General features: G+C 44.1%; 1 protein-coding gene across 6 annotated transcripts in view; it reads left to right on the top strand.

Moving 5' to 3' along the window:
- Window positions 1-18,066, top strand: part of REPS1 (RALBP1 associated Eps domain containing 1) — a 2,155,944-nt gene that overhangs the window by 458,717 nt on the left and 1,679,161 nt on the right. For 3 of the 6 annotated variants that reach the window (XM_069608106.1, XM_069608108.1, XM_069608110.1), the window contains exon 5: window positions 15,251-15,312. In XM_069608106.1, coding sequence (XP_069464207.1) covers window positions 15,251-15,312 — 62 coding nt within the window. Of the gene's footprint in view, window positions 1-15,250; window positions 15,376-18,066 lie in introns of all 6 variants that reach the window. The other 3 variants (XM_069608105.1, XM_069608107.1, XM_069608109.1) reach the window with 1 other exon arrangement.

The raw sequence follows: 18,066 nt of genomic DNA, 5'->3' as shown, positions 1-18,066 counted from the left end.
ATTGACAAACCAGCCATGGACTAACCTGAGGGCCAATGACAACTGGGACGGTATAAAGAATGTGTGGCACTCCAAGCTGTCATGAAGTCATTTGCTAGCAACCGCACATAAACATGAAAATTACACCAGCTAGCCAACATCTTTCAATGCCGAAATTAGTGGCATTGGAAATGATGCACAAAGAAACAGGATTCCAATAAATATGGAGACCACTAGATCAGATCCATCTGGAGTTGATACTTAATTTAAAGAGTGGGGTGATGCTGACTAAAATTAATCCTGATGTAAATTCCACTACGTAATAAGGAATTTAAGCCTAATGAACATTAAAGTTTCTAATGGTATCTTGAGTGAGGCACAAAACACCAAGGATTGCGGGTCTCGTCCGTCCATGCACCCGAAGGCCCAGTGGGAATTGGCAGCAAAACTTTTTACTTGTGTCCATAAGGCGAGGCTTCGGTTGCACGGTCTCGTGTGAGGTCGTCTGGTGCAGAACCTCGGTCCGAGGAGAGGTCTCCACAGTTTAAGAAAAAAGTATGTGTATATAGAATGGGTTGCCAGGTAATGAGCGCTCTGGTGATGCGTACGGAAAAGACCAGAGGGATTCAAAGAAAACCGTCTGCTACACCCCGTACAATTGCAGGAAAATCCCAACCTGCAAATAACACAATTTTAAAGAGGAGAGGGTTTGTATAGGGCGTGCGCTAACATGGAGATGAATATCAGTGAACTCAAAAAATCAATATACTTGCACTGAATAACAAACAGTACCAAAAGTATACAGGAGTTCCAAAAAACACCATAGGAAGCGGTTTACACCCCTGTTGGGCTAATTATTTAATGCAACACAAAGTCATGTGGACGGCCCTCTTGGTAGCCAACACGTGTTTCGACCCTTTTGGGTCTTCAAAGCAGGGCCTGTGTAACAAGTACAACCAAATAAATTGCTGGGAAACATAGAATGATCATGTTGTATACAAGAAAACCCCATATATTCACAAAACAGAAAATTCCCTGCATCTAGAGGGGAAGAAAAGAGGAACGAGGGCATGATTCAATTGCCGTGATTTGTTGAAACAAGTTGTATGTCCACATGTAATTCATACACATAGAATGATGAGAAATGTTAAAAAAAAATCATAGTGAATGCAAAGCAGTAACAAACATCGAAAAAGTGACAAATTTGGTATTGTTCCCACACAATGAGATTCATGAAATATTACATCCATATTTCATACAAACAGCACAACAAAAATGGAGAACACACAAGACAAACAAAAGGAAGAAAATCATCATAAAACATTATGAGTACCACCAATGATATATCAGAAATGTTTTGCAAATAGAAATAGTCTTGCATTCCATTGTGGCAGAACCTGAATGTTCTCCAGCCCCACCAGGTGCCTAACACCTAAAGCTGGGTGGATGCCAAACCCCAATGTAGTACCTAGAAGTATATGCTCCATTATGCAAAGTCCCCATAATTGTCCTTGCACAATTCACACTGTCATTAGTGTACACCATTGGTAATGTGCTGTGATTCGTGCTTGACCCTATGTTCCATGCATGCTAAAGTGTATGTGCACCAGCCAAGATGACTTAAATAACCTGCAATGGCTTCTGTGTTCCAGCTTAACGTGATTGTAATGTTCCCTGAAAAAATCCAAGACAACTAGATTAATACCAAGACAATGTGCACCCGATTCTAAGCTACATTACAATTGTCACCCAAGGGTTGTGTACCCTTTAACCTAGTATAAATGAACCATACCATAAAGGAGGCCAGTAATATCACTCCCGAAAAGATGTTAACCCCAACGCCGTAATCGGCCGGTCATTGGAAAGGTGTCCAGTCCCCTGGTAAACGCGACACCTCAATATCAGATTCATGAAGAATAAAAACAGAAAGCAAAGAGCTAAAACCAACACTGTCTAGTTACAGTTCCAAATGAGCGCAATCTCAAATTGCCTCTAAATTTATAATTACCACAAGTCCTTATGTCAGTAAGATGCACATATTTTCTTCAATGATAAATGTACTTGACTGCACGTTGTCAATATGTGCTTCTTGCAAACTCCGGACAGTAAAAATGCAAAAATAGAGAATATGTCGTCCCCTGCAAATATAATACAAGTACATTGTGAGTCTTGCATCCAGATTCCCTTTTAAGGAGCAAAAAGTTCTGAGAAAGTCTTATGAAATACCCTTCACTTAACCGAATATTGATTCACACGAGTCCCTGGCTTAGATGCCATACCACAAAGAAAACCTTCCCCTTAGCCGGTACGGCTTGAATACAGCCTGAATAAGCTTGTTAATGGGCTGTTATCACGTGACCACGACCATGCTCATGTGACCGCGTTTGAGGTGTCACGTGACCTACCACGCCAACGCGGAAATATGTAAACAAGGAAAAGAAACAAAATAGTGTCATTTACCAGGTTAAATGCTAAATAGCATGTTTGTAACAGACAGGCTACATCATATAATTTGTAAATATAATTGCATGTAGCAAAGCACCTAAATGACTATCCATGTAACGCACCAAACCACATGATCAGTGCTATCAAATTTGTAAATTGGAAAGTGCGAGTGCCTATGACTTCCCTCCACTTCCTAATAGCAGAATAGCCAAGTTACATGCCCAGAAATCTGTGCCATTGGGTTGATCGTGCATCGCTGCACTTGTTATTGGTCAACTACACGTGTTGGTAGACTTTCATTACATTAAAATTGTATCATAATGGAAATGTTGTACTGCATTGGGGATGTGCATCCAACCTGTTTGTTATCTAACACCATTGCCCATAAGAATTATTATCAACAAACTGCGTTATCCTAATATGGAACCCTCTGTGGCTGAAAAACTAGATGCAAACAACATTAAGACGATACAAGCGTCACCAAAATGTCCAATATGAGGTTGAAACAAAACCAGTATTTCTATAAAAAGACATTCAGTTCATGATCCTGATTTAACCCCGGCGTTGTGTACCTGAATTTGCAGATCCTACGTGCTTCAAGCTGTCGAAGACTTAACTGTCGGTCTCCGCCCCTGGCGTTCAAACGCGCTTGCTGTAATCCCACAAAATGTCTGTCCTTGATACTGTCCATTTGTCCCTCTGTGGGGGGGGGGTAATTATAAATTCATTTAGCTTCAATTTGAGATTGCGCTTGTTTGGAACAACTGTAACTAGACAGTGTTGGTTTTAGCTCTTTGCTTTCTGTTTTTATTCTTCATGAATAGATATTGTTGCGGTGTCGCTTTTCCCAGGGGACTGGTGTTAGGGTTTACATCTTTTCGGGAGAGATATTACTGGCCTCCTATATGGTATGGTTCATTTATACTAGGTTAAATGGTGCACAACCCTTGGGTGACAATTGTAATGTACCTTAGAATTGGGTGCACATTGTCTTGGCATTTATCTAGTTGCCTAGGATTTTTTCAGGGAACATTACAATCACGTTAAGCCGGAACACAGAAGCCATTGCAGATTATTTAAGTCATCTTGGTTAGTGCACATTCACATACACTTTAGCATGCATGGAGCATAGGGTCAAGCATGAATCACAGCACATTACCAATGGTGTACACGAATGGAAGTGTGAATTGTGCAAGCACAATTATGTGGACTTTGCATAGTGGAGCATTTACTTCTAGGTACTACATTGGGGTTTGGCATCCACCCAGTTTTAGGTGTTAAGCACCTGGTGGGGCTGGAGCACATTGCCTTGTGTGTTCTCCATTTTTGTTGTGCTGTTTCTATGAAATATGGATGTAATATTTCATGAATCTCATTGTGTGGGAACAATACCAAATTCGTCACTCTATTTGATGTTTGTTACTGCTTTGGATTCATTATGAGAAATGTTAAAAAAATCATCATTCTATGTGTATGAATTACATGTGGACATACAACTTGTTTCAACAAATCACGGCAATTGAATTATGCACTTGTTCCTCTTTTCTTCCCCTCTTGATGCAGGGAATTTTCTGTTTTGTGAACATATGGGATTTTCTTGTTTACAACATGATCATTCTATGCTTCCCAGCAATTTATTTGGTTGTACTTGTTACAAAGGCCCTGCCTTTAAGAAGACGAAAGAGGGTCGAAACACGCGTTGGCTACCAAGAGGGCTCACACATGACTTTCTTGTGTTGTATTAAATAGCCCAACAGGGGCGTAAACTGCTTCCTATGGTGTTTTTTGGAACTCCTGTATACTTTTGGTACTGTTTGTTATTCAGTGCGAGGATATTGATTTTTTGAGCTCGTTGATATTGATCTCCATGTCAACGCACACCCTATACAAACTCCCTCTTTAAAGTTAAGCACCACCTCAAGAGATCCTGTTCTAAGTGGATCCTCGCACTGGCATTCTTCCTCCTCTTCCAAGAAGAGTCACTGATCCATATTCTCTCCAGAACTGGATAAGGTTCCTTTCCCCACCTAATCTTCCACCCACTTGAGGAATGGGAACAATTTGGCCAACAGATGCTTAACATCTTTGCCAAGGCGACGGCAGCTTTGACCTCTGTGCCTTTGGCTCCCTAGCAACAGTGGCTTTGGCCCCAGTGCTGATTGGACCCACCGAGTCTTCCTAGACTGGCTGGGTGCCTTCTGTGACCTGCTCCTGCATGCCTACAGGCTCGGGCCTGGCCATGAGGAGGGAGGAGCTTCCCCTCTGCCAGACTCCTCCTTCGGACGTCAATCTCAGCGCCGGCCCCGACTTAGTCATCAGCTCCGGTCGGTGCCACAGGCCCTGAAGAACCTTGGGAGTATGCTCCTCTTCCATTTAGACCCTATATGTTGAAGATGTGCGATATATACAATGAGGTAGGGGTCAAGGTACACTTTGGGTTTGGATCACTGGTCTCCAGCGAGGTGAGGGACCTCCCACACGAATTTTATGAGGCTGAGGACATCCAGAGGCCAGTGGCCTAGACACCTCTGCATAGCTGGATATTCTTCCAGCCCCTAACCCCAGTAAGCCTCGGGCCTCTTTTTAGAGGCTGATGGCAAAGGTGGCCAATACCGTGGGGCTCTGCTCCGTCCACACAGACAATTCTGTTCTAGTTAACTGACATACTGGACGAGGGTCCCAGGAAGGAGACACTACTGCCCTTTAATGTGGCAGTTGAGACCCCTGTACTGGAGGTATGGGAAAAGCCTACTTTGGCATTTGGTAGGGAGCTGGCCAGGAAACATCGTCCAGCTCGCTCTGCTCTGTTTTCTTCTCTCCACTCAAGCCTCCCGAGAGAGCTTGGTGGTGCAGCCCATGAATGCCAATGTGAAGTCTTCCACATTCCACTCTCTTCCACCTGACCTGACATGGAAAGTAAGAGACTGGACGCTTGGGGCAATAATGTGTTTGCATCGGGCAGCCTCACCCTTCACGCTGTGAACACTTCTTGCACCTTGGTGAAATTCTCTTTTGGCCTGTGGTGGTCTGTGACAAATGCGGCTGAGCTTACCCTGAGTAGGAGATGTGGGACAGCTTCCTGTCTATGGTGACAGACGGCAGGGAAGCTTCCTGTCAGATTCTTCAATCTGAGCTTTACCAGGCTGACTATTGTGACGAATCTGGACTATTCGTTGTTTCGCCCCAGATGGAAGCCCACCCCCTTTGAGGCTAGGGAGGTGAGCCTGCAGAAAGTAGTATCCAGAGTTGCTGGACATGTACATCTGCCCTTAGCGGTGCCTGCCGATGAGAGTTGACTTGCTCTCCCAATCAGAGGGGCAGGTTCTCCGCCCAATCCTCAGCAGCCTGAACCTTCATGCTTGGGTATTGAGGCTGAGCTGTAAGGAATGGGACTGGCCGTGATGTGCTCCTTACTGATTGAAGACCCACCACAAAGCCTCTTTATACTTGCAGATGGAATACATTTTCAGCTTTGCATCTGCAAGCGTGCTGATTCACACTTTTAAGGGATACATCATTGCTATTTTGGTTTTCAAGAGGTCCCCTGAACAAGGCTCATTCTTCACAATCCCCACTGTCGTGCAGTTCTTGCAGGGGTTGTGTAGCAAGTTTCCTTGATGCTAGTTTGTTGTTCCAGCATAGGACTTCAACTTGGTTTTGACTTTCCTTATGGGTCATCCATTTGAGCGCCACCATTCATGTTCTGCTCGACTGCTCAAACTTGAGGTGATCATTATCTCCATCACTTCCGCAAGCGGGTGCGTGAGCTCCAGGTGTTCTGTTAAACCTCCCTACTTGTTTTTCTCCAAGGAGAAGGTGACTTTGACAGTGTGCCCCTCTTTTCCTCCAAAAGTGGTCTTGGATTTCCATTTCTCTCAAAAGGTCTATCTTCCTGTGTTTTTTCCTGCGCCTCATCCTTCTAAGGCAGAAGAGCGATTCCATTAGCTGGAACCTGTGCAGGCCCTCAGCTACTTTGTCTCTCTGAAAAGTGAGGCTAGGAAAGATGACCAGCTTTTCATTGGTTACACTGGAGCTTGTGCTGGTAGATCATTCTCTGCATCTCTGAATGCTGTGATCTGGCTTGAAAGGATGCGCCTTAGGGTCTCTGAACCTATTCTACGATGGGAGTGGCTGCCATCCTTGCCCTGCTGATGAGGCAAAGGGGAGTCCCTGTCCTGGACATCTGCCATGCGGCAACGTGGGCGTCTGTGCACACGTTTGATAAACATTACTGCTTGGATTCCCGTTTGGGACAGGATGCTCATTTTGGTAGGGAAGTCTTCCAGAGTTTCTGGGCTAGGTGGTGTCCTTGCTCCGCGCCCTCCTCCCTGATTTTTCTACTGCTTTGGGAGTCTGTCTTAGATGAGGAAGTAATCAATTAGAAAAACAAGTGACTTACCCATCAGTAATGTTCTTTTTGTTTGATGTTCCTCCCACTGATTCCTTTGCACCCACCCTACCTGCCCTTCTTGGCGGATAACTAGTACACAATTGGTTCTGTGCTCCGCAGTGTCTGTGGTAGGGAAAAGGGTGGAACTGAGGTCACAGGGTGCACCGCCTCAATATATACTGGCCTCAACGTTCTGTCTGTCGAGGGATGCCTAGATCGATGCTGCGCTGTGCCCTGTTACTGCATAAAAGAGCAGCTGCGCTATGGATAGGTTTATCGTAGATGAAGAATCTGTGGAAGGAATGTCCACCAGAAAGAGCAGTGTCGATAGGTAAGCAATTTGTTCTTCTATGGGGAAAAGGAGATACGTGTGCTTTTCTTACAATTCTGTCAAAGCTTTTATAACTTTCAAGGATGACCAAGCACATCAAGAAGTATATGTAAACAATTGGCAATTTTTGAAAAAGAACATTTGCAAAATAGTATTATGAAAGGTGGTCTTGATTAATAAAGAGTTAAAGATTTAGTTAAGCCCCTGTTCATGCTGGATTCTCAATGACTTTCTACTATCATTGCTGTCATTTGCTGCTGATGCCCCTCACTTGCCCAATCCCTTGGAAAAACAGAGTAACGAACACTATGCCAGAAATCATAACACAACTAGGGGAAAGTAATGTATTCAACGTATGCTGATTTTTTTATTTCAATATCTATACAAAGGTTTTTGTGTTGAGTGGCAAAAAATATGCACTGATTCATGCACCCAGATGCACATAGCTTTATAACATGCAGGTAATACCATGCAAACAATCTATTGGATAAAACCAAAGATTTGGTAAAAAGAATGGAGGTTCTTCATCAAGATTCTTTCTTGCAGAGGAATTTTCTGCACCAGGCTGGTACACCATGCCATCACAAACTTGAGTATCATTTTGTTGGATAGAATTTTCTCTGCACAGAAACAGGGATGCCCGATCCTTTGTTACAATTGTGTCTTCAATGCTGCTCTGCCACCCACCTAGAATATATAAAAGCTTGAATTCAAGATAAGGCATGGTAATTCCAAGTGCATCATGTTTGCTAATTATATTTATATGTAAAGCAAGAGCCAAAGGTTCCTCGTTTCCACTGAGGAAAGATTGTGAGGCGTTACAAAGGTTTTCAGAATTAATGCAAAGTAAATTCAGACAAGTTGGAAGTTAAAAAGGTTTGATACCCTCTAATAGGGTGAAAGATGAAGACCCTGCCAACTTTCCGCTGAGCTAATGAGTCAATTTATTGTTTGGGCACATACCTGACTCCAGAATATTGTGACATGTGGGGTTAGCTACTTCGTGTGGCTGAAGGGCTGCTTTCAAGACGAGTGCTACGTGGAATATTTTGCAGTGTTACTCGCGGCTATACACAGAGCTACTGAAATTAATGTCACCTGGAAGTAGATTTATATTAGCTGAGAAGAATCAAATAATATGGTTTGCACAGTTCTGCATAAAGGTCATGACAGTTTTGCCGTTCCGTGGAGAAACAACTACTGAGAAGTAATGCTGATTTGATAGTAAAAGGGCAAATGCTCTCATAGGGGATGTTTGAGTTCCCAAACAAATTAGAATATGCTCAACATAAAATCAACACAAAAAAAACGCTGCATAGGAACTGGTATTCTTCACCTTCAATATTTGCTAACTTAGTGAGATAGCTTTTTAGTTGGGGCAAATGTATCTACTCCTTCCCCGAGCCGCATCATATTTGTGCTTGAATCAAGAAAATGAATGCCACAACAGCCATAACATTTTGGTAAATGATTATTGTGATATTGACACACTACAATTTGCATAAAAAAGAAAAATTATATATACACATGGAAGTTTTGATATACAAGACATGAAATGTAAGTACACTAAATGAGGTAAAGAACCTCGTTGCACATTCCTGTTTAGGAGGAATAGTAAAGAGCCAGACTTGGAAAGGGCAATAATGCCGGTGAACAGAAACCCAGTGCTGGAGGGGAAAAAAACGCATGTTAGGGGATTGCTCTCAAAGGAGCAGGAGAAGAGAAACACAGCTTCCAGATAGTCTGTTAGTTCCCCAAAAAGGTGAAATATTTCATCTGTCCAAACACTGGAGGTGGAATCCCCTTAATCCTAATCGCGTTTCGGTGGTCTAGAGCTGCCACCTTCTTCAGGGCGGAATCATGGTACTCTGTTGTGAAAGGGGGACAAAAAGAAAAAAGAAGAAAAAATAGATTGGAATTCTAGTCTAAAAATCACAAGTTAAAGCTGGGTGGCAAGTCCCAGGCTTGAATTATCTATTTGTATCAAGTCTGCTATAAAGTTAACCATTGACAAGTTTTGTGTATGGCACCGGAGTGCTAGTTGCCCCCACTATGGTAGGAGAAAGGAAAAAAAACATTATTCCTGTTCTCACCTAGTGGGGTTGTGGAACAGTCTCCATAAAATCAACAGCGATTAGATACATGTGCTGAATTTGCTATAACAAAGATTCATACCTTGTCATAAACTCGGTTAATGGTTATGCAAGGATAATGTTGTTAGGACAAATTTTGTTGGGATATGGTGGATGTTTGAAAATAAGTGACATGAATTGTACAAACTGGAATTTCATGTGATACTGTATCTTAATACATTAGAAGCCATACAAATATTGAACTAAGCAACAGATTTCCAATATCGGTAACCTGCTGCCTTTTTAAATTGGTGCCCCAACCCTACCCCTTTGAGTTTTAGGAAAAAGCTGAGCCTTCCTTTTCCTGTCAATTTAATTAACATTATCCTCCCTTACAGTTATCTCCTAGTGGCAAGATGCCGAACTGACCCCAGCGTCATGCTCTTGAAAATTCCATTAACAGAACTTTTGAGACTGCCACAATAGAAAGTTAGTGCACATTTCCGATGGCTTAAGAGATTTAGACATAGCTATGTGAGAGAGACTTTCGGCTCTGTAGTCAAGAACAATCAATTTGAATAGCCTACAAAACATGTAACAAACTTGCACAATTATTCCAATGTTGCTCTACAACCCAGACGGATACAAAAAAATAAATGTATTAAAATATGATGAGCTAGTTGAGATCCTGATGATTGTGAGGATATGTTGTGTATACTGTGACTGCCCTATTGTTAGAAGATACCTGGCATAATTCAGGCATTACACTATTGTGGGATCCTGCACTGATTACAGTTGGGTCTACCTGAGGAAGTTCACACTTCAAAAGCTGTTAATTGGCTAAAACAAATCTTTTGCAGCCAAACGAGCAATATGAGACATATGCAGCACACAGAGGAGCTATTGGTAACACTGAACTCCATTATCAGCTAGTACACTGGCCTAAAAGTGTTACTCTTTGAAGTTGGGGCCAACAATGTTGTTTTTTTTTCTCGTTTCCTGGAGGTGCATTATCATGCTTTTGTTAGCCTTGTCTAGTAAGGACAAAAAAAGCACCTATATTGTCACAGGAGGATGCCTTTGTTACACACAATCCTTTTGGCTGCCATTTGCCTGTCTTTATTGAATCGTCCCAAACTAAAGATGGTACTTCTAAATAGTTCAGGAAGTCTTCTATCCTTGTAATAAATCTGGACAACATTATGGAGATGCGTTCAAATAAACCCCTACAGGGAATCCTCAAGGAAGACAGGACCACGTGAGAGGACCAGAGTTCCACAGTGCAAGGTAATTGGGTTGTGAACTATATATAGGTTTGCCCCAAGAAGTATGTTACGAGTTAGTATATTATTTCAGAGCACATGCATTTAGCTGAGCAGAGTTTTTTTCCCATTGCTAGTTGTGTAACTGTGCACATGCCCAAACCTCTTGTCAGCAAACCGCCACCAAGCTTTAGTGCTTCGTTATACTAAACCTTTGTAACTCCACTGTCGTCCTCATGACTCCCAATGCTGGTCTGTATTTGTATTTTATTTATTTATAAAGCGCACCAGGCCCAAGGGCATCCGGGCGCATGGTTTAGGTGACAGACATGTTACAGAGAATATACAATTAGAGAACAAGAGAGGGGAATAAGGCGATTTACAATACAGATGCAGGCAGAAAAAATATACAAGTATACAGGAAATATACATATTAACAATCAAGCAGAGCAACTGGTGGGTTTGCGCAAGAGTGCAGTGGGTGCTAGTAATCAGGCTGGTCTTGGGATACCAGCCAGGGTTTGGTTTTTGCTCTTGAAGGCCGGGAAGGAAGATTCTGCTCTGAGTGGGTTGGGTAAGGAGTTCCAAAGCTTTGCAGCCATGACGGGGAAAGCTGCTCCCGCCTGATCTCTGGAGGTTGAAGCGGGGGATGGAAAGGCAGTTGGTTTGAGCACTTCTGAGTGGTCTAGAGGATGTGTGTAGGGAAAATCTGCTAGCCAGGTAGCTAGGTGCTTGGTGAGAGATGCTTTTGTGTGTTACCGAAAGTGCTTTGAGAGAAACTCTTTGGGAGACTTATAGCCAGTGGAGGTACCGTCTGTTATCTGAGATGTGGAGGTTTCTAGGTATGTTTAGTGCCGCTCTAATGGCATTGTTTTGGATAATCTGCAGTTTGTTGATGTTGCATTAGTTGGAGCCGAGGTAGAGGGCGTTACAATAGTCGATCTTAGACAGGACCAGGGTCCTGGCTAATGTGGTACAGTTGGCTGGCGATAGGAATGGAGGACATGATGTGATGAGTTTGCATGTGTAAGATGCAGCAGAGGAGACAGCATTAACTTGTCTCGAGAGTGATAAGGTGGCATCGAGGTAGATACTAAGTGTTTTTGTGTCTTTGGCCACGTTGATGGTATTGCCATCAATTGTGAAGGATTTGAAGGGCGGGTCAAGCTTGCTGAGTCTTTGGTGAGATCCCAGGATGAGGATCTTTGTCTTCATCATTCAAGCACAGTTCGTGCTGAGCCATCCAGGCCTGGATGACTTGATAGATAGAATTGATGGCAAGATTGTCAGTTTTGTGGTCACCTGTGATGGGGATGGGGAGGAGTATCTGGGTGTCATCGGCGTAATTGGTATATGTGACACCCAGATAGTCGAAAATATCAAAGAATGGTTTTGTGAACACATTGTAGAGTGTCGGGGAAACACATGAACCTTGAGGAACCCCGCAGGTGACTGGTGCGGGATCATCAGCAGCAGCAGAAGGGGAAAAGACTGTCATGGATCTGTTTTCCAGGAAGGAGGTGATCCAAGTCGTGGCTTTGTCCGAGAAGTTGGCGGCGGTTTTGAGGTGGCGGCAGAGGATTTGGTGATTAAGTAAATCGAAGGTTGCGGAGAGATCTAAAAGGAGTAATAGGGCGAGCTTGCCCTGGTCTTTTAGGTCTTCAATCTGAGTTTTAAGATCTAAGAGGGCGGTTTCCGTGCCATACCAAGGGTGGAAGTCTGATTGTTTTAGTCCCAGGAGATTATTAGTTTCCAGATAGGCTTGGATCTGCAGGTATGCTGTGCGATCAATAATTTCTAAGAGGAAGGGAACTGTAGTAATAGGTCTGAAGTTGGTGGGTATGTTAGCATCCAAGGTGGGTTTTTTGAGGAGGGGAATGACCCAGGCATCCTTGAGGTTGTCGGGGACAATCCCAGAACTGAATGAGGAGTTTGAGTGTGGTAATGAAAGGAGCGAGACTGTGAGGCTTCCTTAATGATGGTGGGGGGACATAAGTCGCCCTGACAATTGGACGGTTTGAGGCTATTAATGATGTGCTCAACTTCAGTAATGGATAGAAGAGAGAAGGAGAAAGGTTTAAGAGTATCATGGCTAGTGCTAGTACTGATCGGATTGATTTTGTGCTGCACGCTAGCCTGCAGGCTGTTTTTTTTTTGTCACTGATTTTGTTTTGGAGAGTGGTGATTTTGCCAAGGAGAGCCTTTTGAATATTAGTGCACCAGGCACTGTCTTTGGAGCAGGTGTCAGGAGTGGCAGGAGACTCCAGTTCCTTTAATATTCTGAATAACTCCTTAGTGTTTGACTGAGCTTGTTCAATGCGTTTGTTATACTCATCTCTTTTGGCCTGAAGTATGGCCTCTTTATAGTTTAGAGTGGCTAGAAAAACGCTGGCTTTGTTAGTTTCAGTTGGGTTACTTTTCCAACGTGATTCGAGGCTCCTTTTTTCTTTGCGAAGGGTTCTCAGCTGTGATGTGAACCAGGAGTTGAGGTGGGCTCGAGGTTTAGGTTTACGAAGTTTGGTGGGGGCGATGAGGTCAAGGGCTTTCTGCATGGTCTGGTTGTAAGTGTCAACCAGGACAGTGGGGTCAGAGCATGAACGGGAACGATCATTGAGAGCGGGGAGGATGTGGGAGTAATTTGGCGCAGGTTATGTTGCGCTTGTTTCTTGTGGCGGTGGCAGGTGCAATATCAGTGGTGGTGTGGATTATTTTGGTGGGGATACTGAAGGTGATGAGGTGGTGGTCAGTCCAAGAGCAAGGTTGGTTAGATGCGATGGAAATGTGTCAGTTTAGAGTAGCAATCCAATCGAGGATCCTGCCCTTGGAGTGTGTTGGCATATTGATATGTTGTTAGGCCTAGGTTGAGTAACAGGTTATTGATATCGTGCACAGGGGTATCAGGAGGGTCTTGGTAGCCCAGGGTAAAGTCACTGAGTACAATGATTTGGGACTTGGTCTTAGTGTTGTCAGCAATGATGTGGGAGAGATCTTCGGCAAATGTCGATAGAGGACCAGGTGGTCTGTAGATGAGGTGGAGAGTGATAGTCTGGTTAGGGGAGATCGCTAGCTTCATTGTGAGGAATTCAGCAGAGTTGATAAGGGGGCGCGGAGGAAGGGCGAAGACGAATGGTATTTTTATGTATAAAGGCAATGCCACCTCCTTTGGATTGACCAGAGTTGCGGTCCCCTCTTATAATAGTATAGCCATCAGGGATCGCTAGGGATAGGAGGGGACCCGAGGCTGCATGGAGCCAGGTTTCGGTGACGGCTAAGAGATCGAGGTCATGCGTGGTGATGGTGTCAGCCACATCAAGTGCGTGTGCTGTGAGTGACCTGGTGTTGATCAAGGCAGCCTTGAGGGGTGTAGTGGAAGTGTGAGGTTGGTTGCTGGCAGTAGGGTTGTCAGGTGGTAGGTGCTATTGGTTCTTGGTTAGTAATAGTGCGGTGATAGTGGGCATCTGGTAGTCTAGAGCCTAGTCTGAGGTTCCTCAGAGGACCTATGCAAGGTTGGTTAGGGGTAGGTTTGGATGCAAAGTGTTCAAGCCATAGGGATGGCAAGTTAAGGTAAGGGTTGCAGGGGCAAGCACCCATGGCATTAGCTGGGGCCAGATTTTGCTGTTGTGTGTGGCACAAGGTGCTACTGAGGCATGGAGCATGAGGGGTAGTAGACCTAATGGTTAGGCGTCGGGGCGCGCAGGAGACAGGGTGTGTGCGAGAGTGGGTCAGTGTCAGGTCTGCAAATAGTGTTGCAGCTGCTGAGGATAGACTCTAGCAGTGCTGATAGGAAGAGGGTGCAGCGCAGAGTGCGGTAGAGGCAGAGTAAGTACGCCTGCTGGTCGACCATAAAAACAATGTGCAAGTAGGCAAGTTAGCATGGGCTGTAGATGGCACTGAGCAGAGAGGAGCAGCAATAGTGGCAAGGCAGTATAGGGCAATATCTGTTCACAAGAGCACAATATGGTGGCAAGGCAATATAGGGTAATAGCAGTTCGCAAGAGAACAATAGTATTGAAAACAGATGACAGAAGACATGGCTCTGAAAATAGGGACCTTTTATGACCAATAGTGCTTCTTGTAATGAGATTAATTCCAGATAGTAGACCATCAGAAAATAAACAGATGACTTGCTGTGTCCTGGTATGGACCCGGAATATGTGTAATATTTAAATTGAATTTGGTTTAGTAACTAGACACATTGGTTTTCACAGTGCCTTTCATTTTTAGACCTTCGTTTTTATGATGATCTGTAGGGAAGTTGTTATATCATGCTTTTATATTTTAAATGTTGTCTTACTATTGGTATTTATTCTTACACATATTGTAATTTTGCATGATAGTTGGTATTGCTTAATGATGTACTGACAAAGTAAAAATGTATAACATGATAGTCTTGCCAAGCAATCTGGCTAAAGCTAGACATGTGAAGTTGACTTCATTCATGTTGATGGAAAGGTAGGAGAGGCATTACATGAAATGTCATCAGTTGATGCATGTTATGCAGGCTAACGAATTTAGTTAACTGGATCCATTATTCCATACGAAATGTTTTAATGAACACCTTATTTGTGTACTCTGCAATGTGATGTAATGCTAGAAATAGTGATTACTTGAGGTATAAAATCAATTTGGACAATTCATCACAAACCACACATTAGCCCCTTGTTTCTGACAATCAATGAATACGAGTTAAGGTAAATGTCAACATTAAAGCATGTTTGAGTAATTTCTTTTTGTTGGCTGTTAGTGATGGTGGTTTTCTTTTTCTTTTCAGTTGCCGCTGCTGGTGAAGGGATATGGCCTGATCATTCTCCGACTCCTCATCTAGAGACCTGGGTCAGTTTTGCAGATACTCCACCAAGCAGTGCTCATTTAGCCATGCATCCTGCCTCTGTCCAGGTGTGACATTTTATTAGTTGCGTTTGGTTTGCCTCATTCCAGCAACGGCAGGAATCATTACCACGCCTTCAGTTTTACATCACTGCTTAGTCTCACAACTAGGAATTTGTTTCAGAAATTCCATGTGTGCATTTGGGACAGCAGTTGCTTTTGTTATTCATAGCATGTTTCTTTTCCAGTTTTATTTGGCTTTTTTAGGCAACATGGATGAGTTTGTTCATATGGCAGCATGTAGCTAGCTGTAACCGAGTTTTCACACTCTTCAGTATTCGATTTCAGTTTATCGAATGTGTACAGCTTGCTGAATAAACTATGGTTTGTTCTGCATCGTGCTAACATTTGTGCTGTTTTTTGTATAGTTTACTGTCTGGATTATTAGTATTTTTTTTTAACCTTTATTTATTGAGCTTGACATGCCAACAAGAGAGCGAGCAGTACATAATCCAACATTACAGACAGGACTTCCGGGAGGAAATTTCACAGGGGTAGGTCACCTAGGAAGGGACAAGAAGCACTGGGCAATTGCCATATATTGGATAAAGCTAGGGATGTGGTGCCTACTGGGTCCATCGGGTCAGCTTTCTGACAAAGGGGGAAGAGAACCAGTGATCTAATATCTCGCTCCTTAATCGCCAGATGCTCAAGTCTGGCATGTGTGGGAGGATTCGTAGTGCTAAACCAATGTGACGCAAATTGCGTCTGAGCGACCAACCAGTATTTACTAAAATTGGGAACACCAAGGCCACCATTATCCACGGGAGTGATTAATGTAGTGAGTTGAAGGCGGACCACCCCGGAATGTCACAAAAATGCGTTGACCTTTTGGTCCAGTATTTGAAAGAAACCTTTCCCGGGAAATAGAGGTATGTTGAGAAAACAATATACTAGTTGGGGAAGAACGATCATTTTTAGGATACCTATTTTACCAACCAGTCAAACTGGGAGCTTCGACCAGCCAGTGCATTTCCTGGTAAATGTGGTAAGGTACTTTTGATAGTTGCCTTTGTACACTAATGCGGGCTGGTGGGTGTTATGGAGAATTCTCTGTTTAGGCTGAATTTCTTAACCTAGTGAGTCCCCCAGCAGCTTTGCTGGATTTCTGGAGTTCGTTTTTTTCTCCTGCCAAGAGTGAGACTCTTTTTCTCCCACTCTTGGACATGATTTATGGTGTTCCTTTGACTGTTTGTGTTTTATGGGCTATGGGGTCCTTTACTCCATAGGGTCTCATGTGTTTTTACTATGTGTGTTACACAGCACCCTCCGTGCAGTGACACAGGGGTGTCAAAGTGACACCCCACCATAGACTCCATACCCTGGGACTGACTACTGTCTCCCAGGGCATGTAAAGTCACCATTGGCTTTACTAGTCCCAAATTATGAACAGAAACCAGTACAAACCATCATATTGTGGACGTACTGGTCGGGGCAATTCGATTGCCCCGGGGTCTGTTAGTCGAGGGGGCACGTCTCCGTCCCCCCTGATCGAGTTTTGGCTGGTGGCAGTGGATACTACTTTTTATATTCGACCGCGAATATATCCCTATGGGATTTTCCCATTGTTCGAGGCTACCAACTTTAATTATTTAAGTCTTATAGCCTCGAAACATACCGCCGGTTTATTTATTGAATATTAATTCGCCGGTTGGTATTTTTTGCCAGGACTCTATTCTAAAATGGCGTTCGTGTTCTCTTCTGACACTTCAACCCAAGTCGAGCCCTTTGTTCCACTTTTGGCGGGCTTCTCCACAGAAGCCTCCAAAAGTGGTGCCACTCTGTCTGGGTACCACAGGGGGTGTGGGAGGGGGTTTAGGCACCCTGGACTGAGTTACCTTGGTAACTCAAGTCGCACTCTTGTGTGATTGGCCCAAGTGGTGTGCCGGCCGGCTCACCACTTAGCATGTTTGATTGACAGCTAGGCTGAGTGAATGGGGGCGTGCTGCATAAAAGCAGGGCTTTGGGGACTGGAACTTCAGAAGTCGCCACAGGACCTGAGAATCCGACGAGGGAGAAGCTGAGCCGACCTGCTACGACGACACCACCGGTGGAGCCCTGCGGAACCGACTCACCACTTCCCGACGACAGAGAAGATCTCCCTGCTGGAGAGTCTTCTTCCCCTGACTGGTGGGCACAACCAGTTTACCTTCTTTTCCTCGCATCCCAGGACGTCTTGTGGTCGAATTGCCCGTGCCAAGCACCCCGGCAACCGGATAGCCACTTACCACTGGACCGCGAACAAAAGGACCGCTCCTTTTAACTGAGAACTCCGCGGCTGGTTTCTTCCCTGGCAGTGCAACGGACTCCTGTCTTCCTCCCCGACGAGATCCTCTCTTCCCCCGGACGAAGCACCGACTTGCATCCACTGCCAGGAACAACTGCCCCCGCTGGAGTATTCTCACCACTTTGAGGTACCGTGTCCGTCAGGACTCCCTTTCTAAAGATTGCCACAAGGTAATAATAATCCCTTAACCTTCTGGACTGGGCTGGCCGCCTTGACCATCTAACTGGTCCCTTTCTTTTGGTCCAACTCTTTCTGAACCTTTTCGAGACTTTTTGTGCACTTTTCAACCGTGTGACCTTGGACACATTTCGTTCTGATCCTCTTAAAGTGGATCCGGCTTTCTGAACTCTAACTTCATGGTTTGACACTGCCTTCCTCTCTTGCTGTGTTCTTGTGAAAGTGTTGGGATTTGT

This window comes from Ambystoma mexicanum, chromosome 4q, assembly GCF_040938575.1.
Source record: "Ambystoma mexicanum isolate Mex_15411 chromosome 4q, UKY_AmexF1_1, whole genome shotgun sequence".
In the NCBI taxonomy this organism is placed as follows: domain Eukaryota; kingdom Metazoa; phylum Chordata; class Amphibia; order Caudata; family Ambystomatidae; genus Ambystoma; species Ambystoma mexicanum.
Note: the sequence above shows the minus strand (reverse complement) of the source record. Positions and strands in the feature narration are given on the sequence as shown.